Raw genomic sequence first — 25,484 nt, 5'->3', positions numbered from 1 at the left:
ATAATTAATAAATAATAGTTTTAAAATAAACTCTGTTTCGCATACTGTCAACTGTAACTTACTTCTGCCAACTCCTGTATATCTGAGTTTTGTTTTTAAAATCAATTTCTACCCTTCAAAAGTGGATTTTAGCCAGTGGTAGGATTCAAATAATTTAACAACCAGATCTCTGCCCTAATGACCATTATAAGTATATAAAAAATTATATACCAAAAGATAGTTTACTATTTCATGCATTTAATACTTAAGAACAATAAAAGAAGTACTCAAAACTAGATAAGAGTTTTAAAATATTAATGAAAAAATATTAAATAATACCTGACAAAAAAGCAATAAAACTGTTATTTAAGATATTTCCATATTGCTTCTTGATTGGCATCTTCACTTGCAATTTTTTTCACCTATGGACAGAATGAACATTACTACGGGCACTTAGAATATGCTGTTGCGCAGATGAACATTAAGAAAGAGTAAAGAATGTAAATTTGTGATTTCTACATTGGGCGGCTGCCCAGGCACCCACCTTAGAGAGAACCCTGATTACAAGTACCATTTTAACAACCAGTTCGCCGAACTCAACAAAAAATTAGGTATTGGTTCTGCTAAACCAGTAAGAACCAGCTGAATCCCACCACTGATTTTAGCCCTATTTGACATATTTGTGTTATTACTGATATGTTAGTATGTATTTTAGTAATTCCATATTTTATCTACATTTAGTTTATTGTTTTATTCTTTTTGCAAGTAGTTTTATTTGTTATGTATCTTTCTGTTTAGTAGATTTGCTGTTATATGTATTTTTTCTATTCTTTACTTTTCAGTGAATATTTACTTTATCAAAATAATAGATGCTTAACACTACAGAAGGGCTGTAAATCTCACTCATTAGAGGCCTCCATTTTAAAGCATTTTTGCTTGATGTTTTTGGTAGTTATCTCTGTATCTCTAAAAAATTACTTATATACTAATCTTTAGTTTCTCAACTTTAGACATACATTTACTTTATCTTGTGTTAAATGAGGATTTAGCATTGTGCTTTTTTCTACTTCAGTTGCTTTAGACTTCTGTCAGTGTTTTTAGTTCCTCAATTGGCTATCACTAGAACTTTAAAAATTTACTGAACACCCACTTTTATATTTTAATGATTGAATATTTCTTGGCTCTGTAAGTTAAGGATATTAGTAACAGTGTCTTTTCCCTTTTCCTTGCCTCTAATTCTTTCATTTTTCAACTGATGGTCAGCCATACCTTTACTTTTATGAAACTAAAGTTGATAACATATATTTTTGTACCGTATTGTTAAATAACTCCTTCGTCTGTATATTTATTCTAAACTTTAAAATTTTTTAAATAGCATTTATATTATTTTAGTATGGTTTATTATTATAGGTATATGAGCTTACTGCAGAACTATGTGATATGCTGTGATAGTTCTTCTGTCTATACTTCCAATGTTTTATCATGTTAAATTTTAATTTATTTTATATTAGGACCATGCTGATCTTGTAATTTTTGTGTTTGTATTCATAAAGACTCTATTTTCTTTTATTAGAAGAAATGTATGCTTTTCACGATATAACTTAGGTCTTCCAGCTTCTTAAGCATTCTATATACTGCTTAATATCTAATCCTTTCATCTTCTTAAATACATTCTTGAATTTCACCAGCTTACTGTGCTAATTTGGGTTATAAGCTTTCTAATCAAGCTACAAAGTGGCCGTCTTCAGATTTTTTTCTTTGAACTTGTATGTTAGTGTCATTATTTCTCTTATCTTGTATAATTCTGTTTTTCTTTTGTTTTTTCTATAAGTCTATCTTCCAGTAAGTCCTGAATACATTAGTATCTAGAGGGTAAACTTTATGAGTCATTTTTGCTTCTTCATACATATTCAGCTATGCATTTAAAATATATAAAAGTTATCTATTATTTATATATATACTGCTCACAAAAATTAGAAGATATTTTATTGCTTCAATTCATTTTGAAATATCCCCTAATTTTTGTGAGCAGTTTATTTGTAATAATGTGTAAGAACTGCCCACCTCAGTTCAAACTAACATACTAGCAAAAATCACCTGGGCCCATTTTTATTGTAATAAATTGTATGAATCTTAAATTTATAATTGGTAAAAATTTAGTTTTCATTTATTGAGAAACATCATGTGTACATATAGACATATAGATTTGTAAATCTCTTGCAACATCAACATTATTACCAATACATGTCTTGTTATATTCTAATCAAGTTATTTTGGTGTTTGGATGTGGGTAGGTGTGAAACATCTGAAAGATATGCCAATTCTGCCAGGAAAAATATTCAAATATAAATGGACAGTGACTGTAGAAGATGGGCCAACTAAATCAGATCCTCGGTGCCTGACTCGATATTACTCAAGCTTTGTTAATCTAGAGAGAGATCTAGCTTCAGGACTCATTGGCCCTCTCCTCATCTGCTACAAAGGATCTGTAGATAAAAGAGGAAACCAGGTGAGTTCTTCTCTTTCCAAATGCTGTATTTGAAGCTAAAAATGGAATAATAATGTATATAAACTTTCAGATAATATTTCCTATACTTCCTCAGTATGTGTTTCCTAGTAGCATGCAGAAAATATAGCCATCTGCAATACTGGCCAATAAAAAAAATGAGTTGGGTCTCTCATAGCTGTTCATTGATTTTGAGTTCGGTGTGATAATTTTGCCTGCTAGGTGGATAGGCAACCTGATTCTTAGATTATTTCCATAATTCTCATATCCAGTCTAAAATTTTACTTTCTGTAGGTGATCTTGCTCATTTTAACATGCTCAATTATCACCTATTTTTAGATGACCCATATATATTTATAGCTTAGACTTCTATAGAGTTCAAAAAGCATTTGTTGAGCAAAATGTAGGGAAAGATATAAAATATTTCAGAATATGACTATAATTTGTACCACTTCTGCTACTTTAAAATTAAAGTTAAATTCTCTGAATAAGAAAACCTTACTCCTCCACAAAAACTCATTGCCGTATTGCAGAAGCTTGACTACATGTCCATTTGAGATACATAGAATTCCTACTAGTCTCAAAACATTTCATTGGTTTAGAGACTAAAGCACATGAATTTTAATGCAGGAAAAATGTGATATACAGACCCAAAGATGCATAAATTTGGCCAAGTACTTATATTTTACTAATTATTTTCCACAAATTTTTGAAAGAGGACTAAAATGTACTTCTATATTCTTTAATTTCCTCCCCTCAGCATGCTGGTTTCTGTTAGATAGGTTTTGCAAAATGAAATTGATATATACTAGTGAAGTTTACACATTCAATCTTAGAAGATTCAATTAGCAAGTGACTAATTCATAACTTTGGTTTATATACACACTGCTCTACTAAAAATACTTAAAATTTTTTAAACAGGAAACTGAAGGTATTACTGTTAGTTAACATTTTACAATTCATCTTAGCTTTGTTATTTGATCTCTGTTTTCTATATTTAATCTTTTTATAGACTGGTAGCCTTGTGGAAGGACAGTTGCTAGATGGAAGTTTTGGAAAGGCATTAATCTTATTTGATATGACTAACTTGTTTAAGAAAGACCCTGAATAATTACTCTGGTTTTTAACCCATTTATGCCAGAGGTTGAAATTTTTGAAATTCAATTCTTCAAAGAATTTCCAAAAATTCACATTACTTTTTGACAAGCTTCCAGAATGCTAGTATCAACAGCAGTGACTAATTCCATGAACCACATACTAACGTGTACCCTCAGGAGGCAGACATGTGTGAAAAATCAGACCTCAGCAGTGACCTTGAGCAGTAGGATATAAATAACTTCCATATCACTACTGTTCCGGTAATAGAACACCAGGCATAAACGGGTTAAAAGTAAAACTCTTCTGTTCTGAACATGAAAAGAATGAGCCTACAGACTATACCAAAAAATCAGCCAGAATATGGTTTTGGCTCCAGAATAAACAAATTTTATGGCCCAGTCACCCTATTTCCCTGAGGACACATTTGCTCTAAACATAGACTTACTGCTCCCACTCCCAGGCCCTGGTACATACCATAATAGTGACCCTATGGAGAAATAGAATTGAACCAAACGATTATAGAAATATCACATGCATATTATCACTTCTTTGTAGACTGCAAATTCCTACCTGGAAATAGTAGTAGCATTTCCTTCTTTCAATGCCTGTAATTAACAGATGATGTCAGACATGAGGAATGTCATCCTGTTTTCTGTATTTGATGAGAATCGAAGCTGGTACCTCACAGAGAATATGCAGCGTTTCCTCCCCAATGCAGATGAAATGAACCCCGAAGATCCAGAATTTCAAGTTTCCAACATCATGCACAGTAAGTAAAGTAGCACCTGAGCCCAATGGGTAATAGATAAAAGGAAATTGAAGCCATCAAATTGATGTTCATATAATGAATTAATTTGTATTAACTCCAGCAAGAGTCATAGTTTCTTAAAAATTGTTACATATGAACATATATGATTTTATATAAATTTATATGATGCTAAAACATATTTTTAGAAAGCATCAAATATTCAGATAACATTTTTTTTTACTAATTTTACTAGGGTGATATCAATAAATCAGGGTACATATGTTCAAAGAAAATATGTCCAGGTTATCTTGTCAATCAATTATGTTACATACCCATCACCCAAAGTCAGATTGTCCTTTGTCAATTTCTATCTAGTTTTCTTTGTGCCCATCCCCCTCACCCTTTTCTTCTCCCTCCCCCCCCCCAACCACCACACGCTTATCAATGTCTCTTAATCTAGTTTTTATGCCCAACCTACGTATGGAATAATGCAGTTCTTGTTTTTTTCTGATTTACTTATTTCACTCCGTATAATGTTATCAAGATCCCACATTTTGTTGTAAATGATCCGATGTCATCATTTCTTATGGCTGAGTAGTATTCCATAGTGTATATGTGCCACATCTTCTTTATCCAGTCTTCTATTGAAGGGTTTTTGTTGGTTGTTTCCACGTCTTGGCCACTGTGAACAATGCTGCAATGAACATGGGGCTGCATGTGTCTTTACGTATCAATGTTTCTGAGTTTTGGGGGTATATACCCAGTAGAGAGATTGCTGGGTCATAAGGTAGTTCTATTTTCAGTTTTTTGAGGAACGACCAAACTTTCTTCCATAATGGTTGTACTGCTTTACATTCCCACCAACAGTGAATGAGGGTTCCTTTTTTTCCACAGCCTCTCCAACATTTGCTATTACCTGTCTTGTTAATAATAGCTAATCTAACAGGTGTGAGGTGGTATCTCATTGCAGTTTTGATTTGCATTTCTCTAATAACTAATGAAGATGAACATCTTTTCATATATCTGTTGGCCGTATGTATTTCTTGAGAAGTATCATGTCCACTTCCCTTTTTTTTATTGGATTGTTTGTTTGTTTGTTGTTGAGGTTATGAGCTCTTTATATATTTTGGATATTAGGCCCTTATCTGAGCTGTTGTTTGAAAATATCATTTCCCATTTAGTTGGCTGTCTGTTTATTTTGTTGTCAGTTTCTCTTGCTGAGCAAAAACTTCTTAGCCTGATGTAGTGCCATTCATTTATTTTTGCCTTCACTTCCCTTGCCTTTGGAGTCAAATTCATAAAAAGCTCTTTAAAACCAAGGTCCATGAGTTTAGAACCTATGTCTTCTTTTATGTACTTTATTGTTTCAGGTCTTATATTTAGGTCTTTGATCCATTTTGAATTAATTTTAGTACAAGGGGACAAACGGTAGTCGAATTTCATCCTTTTGCATGTGGCTTTCCAGTTTTCCCAGCACCATTTGTTGAAGAGGCTTTCTTTTCTCCATTGTGTGTTGTTGGCCCCTTGATAAAAAATTATTTGACCATATATATGTGGTTTTATTTCTGGACTTTCTATTCTGTTCCATTGGTCTGAATGTCTATTTTTCTGCCAATATCATGCTGTTTTGATTGTCGTGGCCCTATAGTATAGTGTGAAGTCAGGTATTGTAATGCCTCCAGCTTCGTTCTTTTTCTTTAGGCTTGTTTTGGCTATTCGTGGTTTTTTATAGTTCCATATAAATCATGATTTTCTGTTTCATTTCTTTAAAAAATGTCATTGGAATTTTGGCAGGAATTGTATTAATTTGGTATATTGCTTTGGGTAATATGGCCATCTTGATTATATTTATTCTTCCTATCCAAGGATAAGGAATATTCTTCCATCTCGTATCTTTTCTGATTTCCCTTAACAATGGTTTATAGTTTTCATTATATAAGTCTTTTACATTCTTTGTTATGTTTATTCCTAGGTATTTTTTTGTTGTTGTTGCAGTCGTGAAGGGGATTATTTTTCTGAGTTCGTTCTCAAATGTTTCATTGTTGGCATATAGAAAGGCTATGGACTTTTGTATGTTAATTTTGTATCTTGTGCTTACTATATTGGCTTATTGTTTCTAGTAGTCTTTTTGTAGATTCTTTGGGGTTTTCGATGTATAGGATCATATCATCTGCAAAAAGTGATACCTTTACTTCTTTTCCGATATGGATGCCTTTTATTTCTTTGTCTTGTCTGATTGCTCTGGCTAGAACCTCTAGCACCACATTAAATAAGAGTGGAGAGAGTGGACAACCCTATCTTGTTCCTGATTTAAGGGGGTAAGCCTTCAGTTTTGTGCCATTTAATATAATGCTGATGGTTTATCATATATGACCTTTATCATGTTGAGATATTTTCCTTCTATACCCATTTTCTTCAGTCTTGAACATAAAATTGTATTTTATTTTATCGAATGCCTTTTCTGCATCTATTGATAAGATCATGTGGTTTTTGTTCTTTGTTTGGTTGATATGGTGTATTACATCAACATACGTTTTACATATGTTGAACCATCCTTGAGATTCTGGGATGAATCCCACTTGATCATGATGTATTATCTTTTTAATATGTTGTTGTATTCAATTTGCTAGTATTTTGTTTAGTATTTTAGCATCTGTATTCATTAGAGATATTGGTCTATAGTTTTCTTTTTTTGTGCAGTCCTTGCCTGGTTTTGGTATGAGGGTTATGTTGACCTCATAAAATATGTTTGGAAGTATTGCTTCTTCTTCAATTTTTTGGAAGACTTTCAGTAGAATAGGAACCAAGTCTTCTTTGAATATTTGATAAAATTCACTAGTACAACCGTCTGGGACTGGATTCTTATTTTTGGGGAAGTTTTTTATAGTTTTTTCTATTTCTTCCCTAATAATTGGTCTGTTTAGGCTTTCTGCTTCTTCTTGACTCAGTCTAGGAAGGTTGTATTGTTCTAGGAATTTATCCATTTCTTCTAGATTGTTGAATTTAGTGGCATAAAGTTTTTCATAGTATTCTACAATAATTCTTTGTATATCTATGATGTCCGTGGTGATTTCTCTTCTTTCATTTTGGATTTTGTTTATATGAGTTTTCCTTGGGAAGTCTTGCCAAGGGTTTGTCAATTTTGATGATCTTTTCAAAGAACCAGCACCTTGTTCTATTAATTTTTTCTATAGTTTTTCTGTTCTCTATTTTATTTATTTCTGCTCTATTTTTTATTATCTCCTTTTTCAGCTGGTTTTGGGTTGTCTTTGTTCTTCTTTTTCCAGTTCCTTAAGGTGTGAAGTTAAGTGGTTCACTTGGGCTCTCTCTTGTTTGTTCATATAGGCCAGAAGTGATATGAACTTCCCTCTTATCACTGCTTTTGCTGCATTCCATAGATTCTGATATGTTGTATTGTCATTTTCATTTGTCTGTATATATCTTTTGATCTCTGCGCTTATTTCTTCTTTGACCCATTCATTTTTTTAAAGTATGTTGTTTAGTTTCCACACCTTTGTGGGGTTTTTTTCCTCTTTTTTGCAGTTGAATTCTAATTTCAAGGCTTTATGACCAGAAAATATGCTTCGTACAACTTCAATTTTTCTGAATTTGCTGATGTTGATTTTGTGGCCCAACATATGATCAATTCTTGAGAATGATCCATGTACACTGGAGAAAAATGTATACTCTGTCACTTTGGGATGAAATGTCCTGTAAATGTTTATCCTATCCAGGTGCTCTAGTGTTTTCTTTAAGGCCAATATATCTTTATTGATTCTCTGTTTGGTTGACCAATATAGAGCCATCAGCTGTGTATTGAGGTCTCCAAGTATGATTGTATTTTTATCAGTTTTTGTTTTAAGGTCAATAAGTAGCTGCCTTATATATTTTGGTGCTCCTTGGTTTGGTGCATATATATTAAGAATTGTTATGTCTTCTTGATTCAGTGTCCACTTAATCATTATGAAATGACCATTTTTGTCTCTGAGTACTTTTGCTGTCTTGTAGTCAGCATTATCAGATATGAGTATTGCTACGCCTGCTTTTTTTTTTTTTTTTTTTTTGGATGTTATTTGCTTGGAATATTGTTTTCCAGCCTTTCACTTTGAATTTGTTTTTATCCTTGTTGCTTAGATGAGTTTCTTGTAGGCAGCTTACAGTTGGATTTTCTTTTTTAATCCATTCTGCTACTTTGTGACTTTTTATTGGTGAGTTTAATCCATTTACGTTTAGTGTAATTATTGACACTTGTGAGTTTCCTATTGCCATTTTATACATTGCTTTCTGTTAGTTTTGTGTCTTGTATGATTCTTCTCTTTCATTTTCTATCTTTTGTTTTTGTTTGGTTATATTCCATACATCTTTGCTCTGTTGTTATCTTTTTTAAATCATGTGCTTCTGTGGTGGTTACCATTAAGTAATGAAAAGGGTTCCTACAGTGTTCATTGTAGTGCACTATCTTGTGAGTACTTTGTTACTGTTAATCTCCATCCTCTCCCCCTCCCCTTTTTTTTGTTGTTGTCACAGTTTAAATTTGGTTTTATTGTGTTCTTGGTGGAGCTTTTACTTGTGGTTTGGTTTTGTTTTGTTCTTTGTATCTGGTTGGAAAATCCCTTTCAGTAATTCCTGAAGTGGGAGTTTTCTGATGATAAATTCCCTCATCTTTTCTGTATCTGTGAATGTTTTTATTTCTCCTTCATATTTGAAGGATAGCTTTGATGGCTATAGTATTTGTGGCTGAAAATTCCTCTTTCAGGACTTTAAATATTGGGGTCCACTCTCATCTATCTTGTACAGTTTCTGTTGAGAAATCTGATGATAATCTAATGGGCCTTCCTTTATATGTTGTATTCTTTTCCCTGGCTGCCTTCAGAATTTTTTCTTTGTCGTTGGTTTGTGCCAATTTCATTATGATGTGCCTTGGAGTAGGTTTGTTGGGGTTAAGAAAACTCGGAGTTCTGTTTGCTTCTTAAATTTGAGGCTTTAGTTCTTTCCACAGGCTTGGGAAGTTCTTATCTATTATTTGTTTGAATATGTTCTCCATTCCATTTTCTCTCTCTTCTCCCTCTGATATACCTATTATTCTTACGTTATTCCTTTTGATGGAGTCAGACAATTCCTGTAGGGCTTTCTCATTTTTTTTAATTTTTTTTTCTTTTTTCTTTCTGAAGCTAGAAACGGGGAGAGACAGTCAGACAGACTCCCGCATGCGCCCGACCGGGATCCACCCGTCATGCCCACCATGGGCGACCCTCTGCCCACCAGGGGGCGATGCTCTGCCGCTCCGGGGCGTCGCTCTGCCATGACCAGAGCCACTCTAGCACCTGGGGCAGAGGCCAAGGAGCCATCCCCAGCGCCCGGGCCATCCTTGCTCCAATGGAGCCTTGGCTGCGGGAGGGGAAGAGAGAGACAGAGAGGAAGGGGGGGTGGAGAAGCAAATGGGCGCTTCTCCTATGTGCCCTGGCCGGGAATCGAACCTGGGTCCCCCGCATGCCAGGCCGATGCTCTACCGCTGAGCCAACTGGCCAGGGCCCATTTTTTTAAATTTTTGAGTCTCTTTCTTCCTCTCTCTTTGTCCCTCAAGTTGCTTGTCTTCTATGTCACTAATCCTACCTTCTATCTGGCCTGTTCTATTAGCTAAGCTTGTTACCTCGTTTTTCAGCTCATGAATTGAGTTTTTCATCTGTTTGTTTTTATAGTTTCAATTTCCTTGGTAATATATTCTTTGTGTTCATTGAGTTGTTTTCTGAGCTCCCGAAATTGACTTTCTGTGTTTTCTTGTATATCTTTGAGTATTTTTAGGATTTCTATTTTAAATTCTCTGTCATTTAGCTCCAAGGTTTCCAATATATTAAATTTTTTCTCCATAGATTTTTCCTCATCTATCTGTGCTACCTCTCTGTCTTTTGTATCCATGATATTCTATTTTCTTTTCCTTAATGGCATTTGAGAGTGGTTTTGTTGATAGTGTTAATGACAATTAATAAAGAATAAACAGTTAAAAATAAAAATAAAAAAGAATAAATAAAAAAAGTTATTATACCCCCCCTTTTTTCCCTCTCCTCTCTTCTCCCCTCCTTCTTGAGAAAGTCTTGTGGTGAACTGTGAATTATATTGTGCTAAATAGAACAAAAGCTACCTATAATGGAGGGCCTGAGTTGGGGAGAAATGATAAAGGGGCAAAAAAGGGGGTATGGACCCACAAAATGCAAAAAAGGAAAAAATTTGGGTCAAGAATAAAATGATTTGTTTTTGGGTGATGGTAGACTAAGAGATATGATGAGAGGAATAAGAGGGAAATAGGGAAAAGGGGAAAAATTTTAAAAATTACTATTGTATTTAGTGCAGCAAGAACTAGATAAAATGGAGATCCAGGGTTGGGAGTACTGGTAGTGAGTTAAGAAAGCGAAGTAGCCTGACCTGTGGTGGCGCAGTGGATAAAGCATCGACCTGGAAATGCTGAGGTCACCGGTTCGAAACCCTGGGCTTGCCTGGTCAAGGCACATATGGGAGTTGATGCTTCCAGCTCCTCCCCCTTCTCTCTCTCTGTCTCTCTCTATCCCTCTCTCTCTCCTCCTTAAAAAAAATGAATAAATAAAAAATAAATTAAAAAAATTAAAAAAAAGAAAGCAAAGTAAAAAAACCCCAAAATGCCACAATGAAAAATTTGAGTCCCAGATAATGTAATTTGTTCATGATTGAGGATTGAATGAGAGGAAAAGTAGAGGAGAAGAGAAGAAACTAATATAGAGGGAGAAAAAAAAGAAAGAGGAAAACACAAAAAGAAGAAAAAAAGTATAAAAGGAGAGAGAAAGAGAGTTAAGGGTTTTGGAGTGCAACACTCATAGAGAGAAAGGAAGAAGAATGAAAAGATAATGGGAAATGTAACACTATGGGTAGTGTAGTTCAAGGAGAGGAGAGAGAAAGACCAGCAGAGAATTAAAGGATCAAATTGGAAGAGAAAAAAAATAATCATTACAAGAAGATAAGAGAAACAAATGAACAAATATAATAAAATGGGATAGGTTATAAAGTCAGTGGATTATTCTTGATTTTGAGAGGTTATCTTCTTGCTTTTTCTTTTTTCTCCCTCTTCTTGGTCGGTGACTCTGTACCCCAGGTTCTGCCCCTGTGGCACACTTAGGTAGAGGTTTGCAGTTGATAAGTTACTATGGAGATGTCATATATTGGGTGGGCTTCAGTCTCCTTGGCAGTCGAGGCTCATTAGCATTTGCAGGCTCCGCCAATGAGAGAGTCCGTATTCCTGGAGCCTCTCTCCAAGTTTTTCCTTCCTGAATTAGTAGCCTGATGATCCAGCTATGGGGTTGCTGCTGCCTCTGCCTGGAGAGTAAGAGGCTCAAAGAGCTGGCAAATCCCCACTCTATTCCCACTCAGCACAGGGCTCTGGGTAAGGCTCAATCAGTCAGAGCTGCTAGCATAATCAGGCGGGGCTTCAGCCCACACAAAGACCTCTGACTCTGCTCTTCTGTCCGGGAACACGGGCACCCACGCCTGGGGGAATCTCTCGCCCACTCTCCAAGCTCGCCGACCAGGAGATCAGGCCAGCTGCCTCTCACTACAGGTGAGACACCCCGCTTGCACAGAAAAGTTCGAGCATAGGGAATTTCACTTTCACTCCCTCCCCGTGTACTGCTTTTTCAGGGCCCAGGGGCAACCCTGAGATTTCGCTTTCAGCCCACCAAAGGCCTCTGACTCTGCCCCTCTGTCCAGGAACACGGGCGCCCACTCTCAGGGCTCTAAGAGGAATCTCTTGCCCACTATCTGCACTTGCAGACCAGGATACAGGCCGGCTGCCTCTCACTCCAAGTGAGGTGCCCCGTCCGCATGGAAAATTTCGAGCATAGGGAATTTCACTCCCACTCACTCCCCACACGCCTCTTTTTGGGGCACAGGGCGACCCTGAGACTCCGGTTTTGGCCCCCAGAAAGGTCTCTGACCCTGCCCCTCGGGCCAATAACACAGGCGCCCACTCCCGGGGCTTTCAGAGGAATCTCTCACCCTCTATCTGCACCCGCTGACCAGGAGATCGGGGCAGATGGATGTCCCAAGTGCCTTTCTTTGTCTGGGTTTGGTGCAAGCATTAACTTGTGTTGACTGGGTTGCCACAAGCAGTTTTTCCTCAGCTTGGATGTCCGTGCCACAGCCTGGTTCAGACATTTTTGCCATAGTCTGGTTCTATTCACACCCTATGCCTGCCTTAGTTCCTATACTCTCAGTTCCCAGTGAAAACAGTCCTTATTTAGGTTAGTGAGGAAGGTGGAGTGTTCCTTTCTCCATCTTTTCCTTCAGGGTTGATTATATATTTAGTCAATTTTTCGCTCAATCATACTTTCTCATTTAGTGTGGAACTTCTGGAGGCTGCAAGGATAGATTTTTCTGTCTCTGGTTGAAGATCTTGTTGAATTTTGGGGGGATTTATTGGTATCGCTCCTTAAAGCACCATTTCTCTGACGTCATCTCCAGATAACATTTTTTGTGACAGAGACAGAGAGCGGGACAGACAGGGCAGACAGGCAGTAAAGGAGACAGATGAGAAGCATCAATTCTTTGTTGCAGCACCTTAGTTGTTCATTGATTGCTTTCTCATATGTGCCTTGACCGGGGGCTACAGCAAACCGAGTAACCCCTTGCTTGAGCTAGTGACCTTGGGGGTTTGAACCTGAGTCCTCCGTGTCCCAATCCAATGTTCTATCCACTGTGCCATCACCTAGTCAGACCAGATAATTTTATTTTTATTTTTAATTTTTATTTTTTCTAGATTTTTATTTATTCATTTTTAGAGAGAGAAAATAGAGAGAAAGAGAAAGAGAAAAGAGAAGGAGGAGCAGTAAGCATCAACTCCCTTATGTGCCTTGACCAGGCAAGCCCAGGATTTTGAACTGGTGACCTCAGCATTCCAGATCAATGCTTTATCCACTGCACCACTGCTGGTCAGGCAATAAATCAAATAAGACATATCTTTTATTTACACAAACATGCATAATTAATACTTAATATAAAATACAAACAGAATACAATTTTACGTATATAAAACAATTGCCAGCTATAGCAATTTAAGTCAAATTAATGAAGATAGTGTATATTAAAAAACCAACATCTTTTTTCCTAGCTTTATTGATGTATAATTGACAAATAAAAATTTTATATATTTAAGGTATAGAATGTGATCCTTTTGATGCCCCCTTCCTTTTATCTCCCCCTCTCTTTCCATAGTACACCTTTTCTTTAACCATTCTGTATTCAGGTAGCTTATGTTATAACATTTTCTCCATGATTATATAATCATATATGAGCACATATATATGTTCTATCCATTTGCTAGGCCTTCCATAACAAAGTACCACAGACTGGGTGGCTTCAACAACAGAAATTTATTTCCTCATATTTCTGGTAGCTGGAAATGTAAGAGATCAAGATATCTGCAGGATTGGTGTGTTCTAGGGCCTCTTTCCTTGGCTTGTGGATGGATATCTTCTCCTTGGGTCCTCACATGGTCTTTCTTCTGTGTGTGCACATGTCTATGTAAAAATTTCTTCTTCATATAAGGACACCAGTCATAGAGAGCTACAGCTCACTTTAAGCATCTTATTTTAATGAATTACCTGTTTAAAGACTTACCCCTAATTGCAGCCATATGAGGTATTATGGGTGAATCTGGGTGGGAGCACAATTCAGACTATCTACAAACACATACAAACTGGAATGGTAAAAAAAAAGGATAAAAAATTTCAATCTCACAAGGAAATACAAAAGTTTGGCAAAATTATATGACAGTTATTACTAGTGGGCTTGTGAGTGAAAGAGTATTCTCACACAATGATAGTAGATAACTAGTACAGACTTTTTGAAAACAATCTTATTTAAACCATTAAATAAAAAATATATGTATTTTGGAGCTCTGGTTCTCATTACCATGGCATTAACATATGTCATCCTGTATATCCCAATGAATTTCGCTAAAAATCCTTAAGAAAATGCATGGAGCAGCTATCAGAGAACCCTGAAAAGCACTTGGCAGCAGTTAAGTTGGGAAAGGAAACTAGAAAGATTTAAAAGTATTCAGACTGTAATTGAAGAAATAAAACTAAATATGACATGACTATCTACATAAAAAATGTGAAGAACTCTACAAAAAAGCTTCTGGAACTAATAAGAGTCTTTAGCCTCATTGCAGACTACAAAGTCAACATACAAAAGTCAGTCATATATTTATGTACTAACAGTGAACTGTTGGAAACCTAAATTACAAAAATAATACCATATACAACAGCTCAAAAAATGAATTACCTAAGCATAAATCTAACAAACTAAGTGAAGGATCTGTACACTGAAAATTATGATAAAAGTAACTTTTTTATTGATTTTTTTAGAGAGAGAGGAGTGAGAGAGAGAGAGACAGAGAGAGAGAGAAGGGGGAGGAGCAGGAAGCATCAACTCCCATATGTGCCTTGACCAGGCAAGCCCAAGGTTTGGAACCGGCGACCTCAGTGTTAAAAGTAACTTTTTAAAAATATAGAAAAAATTAATAAAACTAAGAGCTGGTTCTTTGAAAAAAATCAATAAAATCAACAAACCATTGGCTAGGCTCACTAAGGAAAACAAAGAAAGGACTCATATAAACAAAATCTGAAATGAAAGAGGAAAAATAACCATAGACATCATAGATATACAAAGTATCATAGTAAAATATTGTGAAAGATTATATGCCGCCAAATTCAACAAACTAAAGTAAATGGATAAATTTCTAGAACTACACAATCTTACTGGACTGAGTCACAAAGAAGTGGAAACCCTAAATAGACCTATAAACAGGGAGGAAATAGAAACAACTATCAAAAACCTCCCTCAAAACAAAAGTCCAGGACCAACTGGCTACACTAGTGAATTCTACCAAACATTCAAAGAAGATGTGGTACCTACTCTTCTCAAAGTCTTCCAAAAAATAGAAGAAGCAATACTCCATAACAAATTTTATGACACCAACATAACCCTCATACCAAAACCTGGCAAGGATAACACACACACACACACACACACACACACACACACTCACACACACAAAAGCTACAGACCTATATCTCTAATGAATACAGATCTCAAAATCCTAAACAAAATACTATCAAATCAGAAACAACATATTAAAAATAATAATACATCACGATCAAGTGGGATTCTTTTCAGGAGCACAATGATAGTTCAACATAAATAAATTGATCAACATAATACACCACATCAACAAAATATAGATAAAAAATTATATGATTCTATCAAAAAAATTATATGATTCTATCAAAAGATACAGAAAAGTCATCTGATAAGATCCAACATCCTTTATGTTTAAAATACTCAATAAAATCAGAATAGTAGGAAAGTACCTCAACATAATAAAGGCAATATATGAAAAAACATCAGCTAATACGATACTAAATGGTAAAAAAAAAAAAAAATGAAGGCTTTTCCTCTAAAATAAGGAATGAGACAAGGCTGCCTGCTCTCTCCACTCTTATTCAACATATTGCTGGAAGTTTTAGCCTGAGTAATCAAGCCCGAGAAAGAAATAAAAGGCATCCATATCAGGAAAGAAGTGAAATTATCACTTTTTGCAGATGACATGATTCTGTATTTAAAAAACTCGAAGACTTCACCAAAAAACTATTAGAAGCAATAAATCAATACAGTAAAGTCACAGGATACAAACCACTGCTTTCCTACACACCAATGATGAAACATTGGAAAATGAACTCAAAAGAACAATTCTTTTAACAATTGCAAAAACAATAAAAAATACCTAGGACTTAACAAAGGATATGAAAGACCTATGTACTGCAAACTATAAAACATTATTAAGTCTGACCTGTGGTGGCACAGTGGATACAATGTCGACCTGGAAATGCTGAGGTCGCCAGTTTGAAACCCTGGGCTTGCCTGGTCAAGGCACATATGGGAGTTGATGCTTCCAGCTCCTCCCCCCTTCTCTCTCTCTGTCTCTCCTCTCTCTCTTTCTCTGTCTCTCCCTCTCCTCTCTAAAATGAATAAATAAAAAATTTTTTTTTAAACATTATTAAAAGAAATTGAAAAGACATAATAAAATGGAAAAATAGTCCATGCTCATGGATTGGAAAAATCAACATAGTTAAAATGGCCATATTACCAAAGCAATATACAAATTTAGTGCAATCCCCATCAAAATCCCAATGTCATTTTTTAAATAAATAGAAGAAAAATCACCAGGTTTGTATGGAACCATAAACACACACACACACACACACACACACACACACACACACACACACACACACAAATAGCCAAAGCAATCCTGAGGAAAAAGAATGAAGCCAGAGGTATCACACTCCCTGACTTCTAAGTATATTATACAGCCTCAATAATCAAAACAGCATTGTATTGTCAGAAAAACAAACATACAGATCAATAAAAAGTCCAGAAATCAAGAGTCCAGAAATAAAACCACACATATATAGACAAATCATCTTCAACAAAGTAGCCAAAAACACACAGTGGAGAAAAGAAAGCCTCTTCAATAAATGGTGCTGGGAAAATTGGAAATCCACATGCAAAAGAATGAAACTTGACTACATTTTGTCCCCCTGAACAAAAATCTATTCAAAATGGATCAAAGACCTAAATATAAGATATGAAACAATAGAAGAAGATTCCAAGATGGCAACTAATTAGGCAGACAATTCAACTGCCACCTCACAGGACCAAATCGGATTACAACTTAATCTTGTAATTGTTCTCTTAATTTGAGAACAATCATCTTGAAAGACTAGCTTTGGTGGAGAAAAAGGAACCCTCATCCACTGTTGGTGAAAATGTAAAGTAGTACAACCATTATGGAAGAAAGTATGGTGGTTCCTCAAAAAATTAAAAATATAACTACCATATAACCCAGCAATCCCTCTACTGGGTACATACCCCCCAAAACTAAAAAACACTGGTATGTAAAGACACATGCAGCCCCATGTTTATTGCAGCATTGTTCACAGTGGCCAAGCCATGGAAACAACTAAAAAGCCCTTCAATAGATGACTTGATAAAGAAGATGTGGTACATCTATACTATGGAATACTACTCTGCCGTAAGAAATGATGACATCAGATCATTTACAACAACATACATGGACCTTGATAACATTATACTGAGTGAAATAAGTAAATCAGAAAAAACTAAGAACTGTATGATTCCATATATAGGTGGGACATAAAAATGAGACTCAGAGACATGGACAAGAGTGTGGTGGTTACAGGCGGGGGAGGATAAGAAGGGGGTAGGGGGAGGGAAGGGGCACAAAGAAAGCCAGATAGAAGGTGACAGAAGACAATTTGACTTCAGGTGATGAGTATGCAACCTAATCAAATGTCAAAATAACCTGGAGATGTTTTCTCTGAACCTATATACCCTGATTGATCAATGCCACCCCATTAAAATTAATAATAAAGGGGAAAAAAGACCAGCTTTGGACTAAACAAAGAGTCTATAACCAAGGATCACAGAAGAAGCCACATCAAGACTGGTGGGAAGGGCAGAGACATGGAAAGGGCTGCCCCACTCCCAGGAGCAAGCTGTGGCTGAAGGTCCAGAGAAACTCTCATTGTGGGGAAGGTTGCCCTGAGTGGCAACCTGCCTCAGCTCCAGGCTCATAACCCCAGCCTAGAGCCCCACAGCCTAGAAGAGGCACCCACACATCATTTAGAGGTGAAAAGAGCCCTGTTTCTGTCTGCAAGAAAGAGATGGAGCTCTCAGAGATGCAGGCTCTATCTTAAAGGGACAGCACAGAAAATCTTGTTCACAGCCACTTAGCCGGGGTTCTGGTGGAGGGATAGCTAAGAAAACTAGAGTTGCATGAGGAGAGTGTGAAGTTGGAGGCCCAGGGAGAGACATGGTAGAGGACGACCACTGGAATCTCTGTGCTGAATCATTCTCCAATACTGCAGTTGCCATTTTTCTTGGATGGAGCAGTCCCCTTTGAGCAGCATCAGCCTGAGGAAAAGCAACTGCTTCACCCCTGGGAGTCTCTTCTGTCCCAGTCATGGAGACTCCTTTGTTCTGAGAAGCCAGGAATCAGTGGACGTATAAGTGACTCGGTTTTCTGGTGTTGAGGCCAGAACTTCCCCCCACACTCTCCTGAGTCTAAAACTGGTGATTCTTCCTCACAGAAGACTCAGTAGAAACTGTCTCCACTGCAGGCATACCACACCAACTGGACTCCAGGTCCACACTCTACTGAGGTTTTTGAAAAAAGTCTGGATAGACTGGGCCCACCTTGAGCTGAGGGGCAGAGCCATACCCATCATCTTTCCTAATTCCTGAATAGCAACAGGCTCTAGACTCTACCAGGGTTTTTTTCAGTGGCTAAGCCCAACAAGCAGCCAGCACACAGAGGCTACAGGAGGTGGGACTCAGGGAACCTTGGCCTTTTAAGCGGATCTTCGCCCAGGCTCAGGGTGGGTAAAAGCAGCCTAGCTTGTATTTCCATGAGCACATGGGCCCAGCAGAGGCAGCCACAAACTCTGCACTGCTTGTAGCCTGAAAAAGGTTGCTGAGAGCCCATCACAGGCAATGTCTCCCACTGGTCTGTGCCAGGTTCCTGCCAGGTAGGCCCAATGTTGAAATATCTGGTGGCCAGCTGCAGAGAGCATTGGTTCAGGACCTAACAACCCTTGCTAGAGTGGTATCCTAAGGAAAGGCTCTTCATACCTGGTCCAACTGAGGCGAGTTCTGCTTTCTGTGATCAGCACCAGCACATTAGCTCATTTGCATTGGATAGGGTGGAGCTTCACAGTCACCTGGCCTAGGTGCTGGATATCCTGCCCTGCTGGAATAGATTCAACTGGGGGAAGGGAGAGAGGCTTGGAGCATGGACATTTAAATTGTGGGTCCCTGTGAGCCTATTGTTGGATCTAGTTGAGAGGCTTAGCCACTTTTGGGGGGGGGCACAGTCAGCCCCAGGAGAGGATGTGAGGCAGATATGTTAGGCTTTCTCACAGGTTTACCAGCTGCAAGCTCTTTACTTGGTTAGTTTGTGGGCACTATGCAGAGGCACATGCACATTAGCCTATATAAGTCTATGGATGCTTCCTCTGGCCGGCAATTCTCCCAGATCGCTTTCCCACCACTGTGAGGTATGGTTTTCTTGCTCCCTTGCCCTTACTGTGAATAGCAGATTTTCCTTTGTTTATTAGTTTTTGCCCTTTTGTTTATTTGCTCACCTGTCTTTGCAAGCCTCCATTAAATGGGTATGGCCCGACACTTTCTGGCTAAGCAGTTTCTTTACTGTCTGCCTGAATACAATGTAAACTTACCTGGCCTCAGCCACCAGCATTACAGAAAACTCTCTCAGTCTTCCTTTCTGAGACCAGGGTCTCACTAGCTGTAAGACTGCTGCAGAGAGGACTGTCATACCAACCTGATCTGAACCTCCATCTCACTTTGCTGGGGAGAAATAAAATTTGAGTATCTAGCAGCAGCGGAGGGATTAGGCTCTGGAGTAGAGGCCACATTCCCTGTACTGAGTACCAAGAGACCCCTGAAGTAGGGGTTCCCACTAATGTTGTATTCACAACCTTAGCTGCCCTAACCCACCAAGTGTGCAACCTGTGGAGAGATTGGTTGGGTGTGGCTAGTCTGAACCCACACTACAGTCTTTCTACAGAAGACTCTGGGGGAAGACCAGGCAGCTACAAGAGGAGGTGGAGCAGCTGAAAACTGGAGGTAAATCTTACAGAGCTTAGGGCTTTTATGGAGCTGCTGTCATCTCTAAGCAGGAGAAAGCTGATCCTTATACATAGGTTGGACCCTCCTACACTACCCAGGCACAGAAAACACAGACACAAACAGCAAAAAGAGCAGTAGCTGCAGACAGGTAGCCCACAGTGGGTTAAAAGCAATAGCTGATGCCAACTCAAGTAGATCTAGAACCAACACAACTGGTAGTGAGTGGCAGACAGCACCAACCCTAGACTCAGCTACCTACACAAGCAGCATACCCAATGGAGGAGTCTAGCAGACATTAACACTATAGAGAATAAATATGCCCAATAGGACAGACATTGCACAGTGTGTAATACACACGATCAAGGTTGACCCTTAGTGCCAGCCAGCCTGAAGGGATAACCATACCCAAGAAAGAACCAACTGCATTAAATACTCACATACAACAGGAGGAGAAATAGTACCTTCAAGAAGAATTCCTAGAACAAGGAAAACAAGTGGCCTGGAGATCAGTACCACTGAGCCTATCTTTCTCATAAAGACACCACAACAAATTTCAAAGTCAGGCAGTGCTACCTAATACACAGACAAAATGGGCAGACAAAGAAATGTGACCCAAATGAATCAAGAGAAGAAATCCCCAGAAAAAAAAAACTAAATGAAATGGAAGTAACCAAACTAACAGATGCAGAGTTTAAAACAATTATTTTTAGGATGCTCAAGAATCTTAGAGCAACAATGGGTGGTCATAATGAACACCTAAATAAAGAGATAGCAAACATCAAAAATGACATTGAAATCATAAAAAAGAACCAGTCAGAAATAACAAATACAATATCAGAAATAAAGACTGCGTTTTTGTTTTTTTCTGGTTGGTTTGTTTTTGTGGCATTTTGGGTCCTCCCAACCCAAGGTCTCCATTGTATTTGGTCTTTGCTCCACTTAATACAACGTATTTTTACTTATTATTTTTATTTTTTCTTCTTCATTATTCCTTTTTTTGTCCTTTTTTCTGGTTCCCTCTTGTCCCTCTCATTATATCTCTTGGTTGACCGTCACCCGCAGGCAGATCAACTTATGCTTGTCTAAGATTTTCTTCCTTTTTTTATTTATTTTTTTTATTTTTTTTTTTATTTTTTGCCCCCTTGAACTCTACACCGCAAACCAGGCCCTCCATTATAGGCACGATATTTCCCTGAGGAGGGGAGAGGAGGGAAGGAGAACAAAGAAAAAAAAAAGGGGGAAATAATAAATTATTACTGCTTTTTTTTGTGGGGTGTTTTACCCTTTGTTTTTTGTTTTTTTTTTTTGTTTTTTTTTTTGTTTTTGTTTTTGTTTTTTTGTTTTTTTGTTTCTTTGTTTTTTACTTTTTACTCTTTATTAATTCTAATTAGTGCTATCAACAAGACCACCCTCAGATGCCAATAAGAAAGAGGAAATCGAATATTATGGATACAAAAGAAAGAGAGGTAACACAAATAGATGTGGAAAAATCTATGGAGAAAAGACTTAACATATTGGAAGCCTTGGAGCTAAATGACAGAGAATTTAAAATAGAAATCTTAAAAATACTCAGAGATATACAAGAAAACACGGAAAGGCAATATAGGGAGATCAGAAAACAACTCAATGAACACAAAGAATATATTACCAAGGAAATTGAAACTATAAAAACAAATCAAACAGAAATGAAAAACTCAATTCACGAGCTGAAAAACGAGGTAACAAGCTTAGCTAGCAGAACAACCCAGATTGAAGATAGGATTAGTGAAATAGAAGACAAACAACTTGAGGCACAACAGAGAGAAGAAGAAAGAGACTCAAAAATAATAAAAAACGAGAAAGCCCTACAGGAATTATCTGACTCCATCAGAAAGAATAACATAAGAATAATAGGTATATCAGAGGGAGAAGAGAAAGAAAATGGAATGGAGAATATACTCAAACAAATAATAGACGAGAACTTCCCAAGCCTGTGGAAAGAACTAAAGCCTCAAATTCAAGAAGCAAACAGAACACCGAGTTTTCTTAACCCCAACAAACCCACTCCAAGGCACATCATAATAAAGATGACACAAACCAATGACAAAGAAAAAATTCTCAAGGCAGCCAGGGAAAAGAAGAGTACAACATATAAAGGAAGGCCTATTAGATTATCATCAGATTTCTCAGCAGAAACTCTACAAGCTAGAAGAGAGTGGACCCCAATATTTAAAGCCCTGAAAGAGAGGAACTTTCAGCCAAGAATACTATACCCATCAAAGCTATCCTTCAAGTATGAAGGAGATATAAAAACATTCACAAATACAGAAAAGATGAGAGAATTTATCACGAGAAAGCCCCCACTCCAGGAAATACTAAAGGGGGTTTTCCAACCAGATTCAAAGAACAAAAGAAAACAACACCACAAGTAACAGCTCCACCAAGAACACAATAAAACCAAACTTAAACTGTGACAACAAAGAAAAAAAAAGGGGGGAGAGAATGGAGATTAACAGTAGCAAAGGACGATGAAGTGCAGAAATACTTATAAGATAGGGTACTACAATGAATATGGTAGGTACCCTTTTCATTACTTAATGGTAACCACCCTAGAAAAAACCACCACAAAAACACATGACTTAAAAAAGGTAGCAACAGAGGAAAGAAGTATGGAACACAAACAAACAGAAACAAATGATAGAAAAACAAAAGAGAAGAATCAAACTAGATACAAAACTAAAGGAAAGCAATTTATAAAATGGCAGTAGGGAACCCACAAGTGTCAATAATTACACTAAATGTAAATGGATTAAACTTACCAATAAAAAGACACAGAGTAGCAGAATGGATTAAAAAAGAAAATCCAACTATATGCTGCCTACAAGAAACACATCTAAGCAACAAGGATAAAAACAAATTCAAAGTGAAAGGCTGGAAAACAATACTCCAAGCAAACAACACCCAAAAAAAAGCAGGTGTAGCAATACTCATATCTGATAATGCTGACTACAAGACAGAAAAAGTACTCAAAGACAAAAATGGTCACTTCATAATGATTAAGGGGACACTGAATCAAGAAGACATAACAATCCTTAATATATATGCACCAAACCAAGGAGCACCAAAATATATAAGACAGCTACTTATTGACCTTAAAACAAAAACTGATAAAAATACAATCATACTTGGAGACCTCAATACTCCGCTGACGGCTCTAGATCGGTCATCCAAACAGAGAATCAATAAAGATATAGTGGCCTTGAACGAAATACTAGAACACCTGGATATGATAGACATCTACAGGACACTTCATCCCAAAGCGACAGAGTATACATTTTTCTCTAGTGTACATGGAACATTCTCAAGAATTGACCATATGTTGGGCCACAAAGACAATATCAGCAAATTTAGAAAAATTGAAATTGTACCAAGCATATTTTCTGATCATAAAGCCTTGAAACTAGAATTCAACTGTAAAAAAGAGGGGGAAAAACCCACAAAAATGTGGAAACTAAACAACATACTTCTAAAAAATGAATGGGTCAAAGAAGAAATAAGCGCAGAGATCAAAAGATACATACAGACAAATGAAAATGAAAATACGACATATCAGAATCTCTGGGATGCAGCAAAAGCAGTAATAAGAGGAAAGTTCATATCACTTCAGGCCTATATGAACAAACAAGAGAGAGCCGAAATAAACCACTTAACTTCACACCTTAAGGAACTAGAAAAAGAAGATCAAAGACAACCCAAAACCAGCCGAAGAAAGGAGATAATAAAAATCAGAGCAGAAATAAATGAAATAGAGAACAGAAAAACTATAGAAAAAATCAATAAAACAAGGAGCTGGTTCTTTGAAAAGATCAACAAAATTGACAAACCCTTAGCAAGACTCACCAAGGAAAAAAGGCACAGGACTCAAATAAATAAAATCCAAAATGAAAGAGGAGAGATCACCACAGACATCATAGATATACAAAGAATTATTGTAGAATACTATGAAAAATTATATGCCACCAAATACAACAATCTAGAAGAAATGGATAAATTCCTAGAACAATACAACCTTCCTAGACTGAGTCATGAAGAAGCAGAAAGCCTAAACAGACCAATCAGCAGGGAGGAAATAGAAAAAACTATTAAAAACCTCCCCAAAAATAAAAGTCCAGGCCCAGACGGTTATACTAGTGAATTCTATCAAACATTCAAAGAAGACTTGGTTCCTATTCTACTCAAAGTCTTCCAAAAAATTGAAGAAGAAGCAATACTTCCAAACACATTTTATGAGGCCAACATAACCCTCATACCAAAACCTGGCAAGGATGGCACAAAGAAAGAAAACTACAGACCAATATCTCTAATGAATACAGATGCTAAAATTCTAAACAAAATACTGGCAAACCGAATACAACAACATATTAAAAAAATAATACATCATGATCAAGTGGGATTCATCCCAGAATCTCAAGGATGGTTCAACATACGCAAAACGGTTAACGTAATACACCATATCAACAAAACAAAGAACAAAAACCACATGATCTTATCAATAGATGCAGAAAAGGCTTTTGATAAAATACAACACAATTTTATGTTCAAGACTCTCAACAAAATGGGTATAGAAGGAAAATATCTCAACATGATAAAGGCCATATATGATAAACCATCAGCCAACATCATTTTAAACGGCAAAAAACTGAGGACTTTCTACCTTAAATCAGGAACAAGACAGGGTTGTCCACTCTCTCCACTCTTATTTAACGTGGTGCTAGAAGTTCTGGCCAGAGCAATCAGACAAGACAAAGAAATAAAAGGCATCCATATTGGAAAAGAAGAAGTAAAGGTATCACTTTTTGCTGATGATATGATCCTATACATCGAAAACCCGAAGGACTCCACAAAAAGATTATTAGAAACAATAAACCAATACAGTAAGGTCGCAGGATACAAAATTAACATACAGAAGTCCATAGCCTTTCTCTATGCCAACAATGAAATATTAGAAAACGAACTCAAAAAAATAATCCCCTTCACGATTGCAACAAAAAAAATAAAATACCTAGGAATAAACATAACAAAGAATGTAAAGGACCTATATAATGAAAATTACAAAGCATTGTTAAGGGAAATCGAAAAAGATACAATGAGATGGAAAAATATTCCTTGTTCTTGGATAGGAAGAATAAATATAATCAAAATGGCCATATTACCCAAAGCAATATACAAATTTAATGCAATTCCCATCAAAATCCCTATGAGATTTTTTAAAGAAATGGAACAAAAAATCATCAGATTTATATGGAACTATAAAAAACCCCGAATAGCCAAAACAATCCTAAGGAAAAAGAATGAAGCTGGGGGCATTACAATACCTGACTTTAAACTATATTATAGGGCCACAATAATCAAAACAGC

At 36.8% G+C, this 25,484-nt stretch overlaps 1 protein-coding gene across 2 annotated transcripts in view; it reads left to right on the top strand.

Moving 5' to 3' along the window:
• F8 (coagulation factor VIII) overlaps positions 1 to 25,484 on the top strand; it is a 216,840-nt gene that overhangs the window by 110,377 nt on the left and 80,979 nt on the right. For both annotated transcript variants that reach the window (XR_010747809.1, XM_066356154.1), the window contains exons 11-12: positions 2,274 to 2,488; positions 4,202 to 4,352. Coding sequence is in view for 1 of the 2 variants with exons in the window: in XM_066356154.1 (XP_066212251.1) it covers positions 2,274 to 2,488; positions 4,202 to 4,352 (366 nt within the window). In the remaining variant the exon portion in view is untranslated. The remainder of the gene's footprint in view (positions 1 to 2,273; positions 2,489 to 4,201; positions 4,353 to 25,484) is intronic.

The sequence above is a fragment of the Saccopteryx leptura genome, chromosome X (genome assembly GCF_036850995.1).
Source record: "Saccopteryx leptura isolate mSacLep1 chromosome X, mSacLep1_pri_phased_curated, whole genome shotgun sequence".
NCBI classification, from domain to species: Eukaryota; Metazoa; Chordata; class Mammalia; order Chiroptera; family Emballonuridae; genus Saccopteryx; species Saccopteryx leptura.
This window is presented reverse-complemented; position numbering and strand designations above follow the sequence as displayed.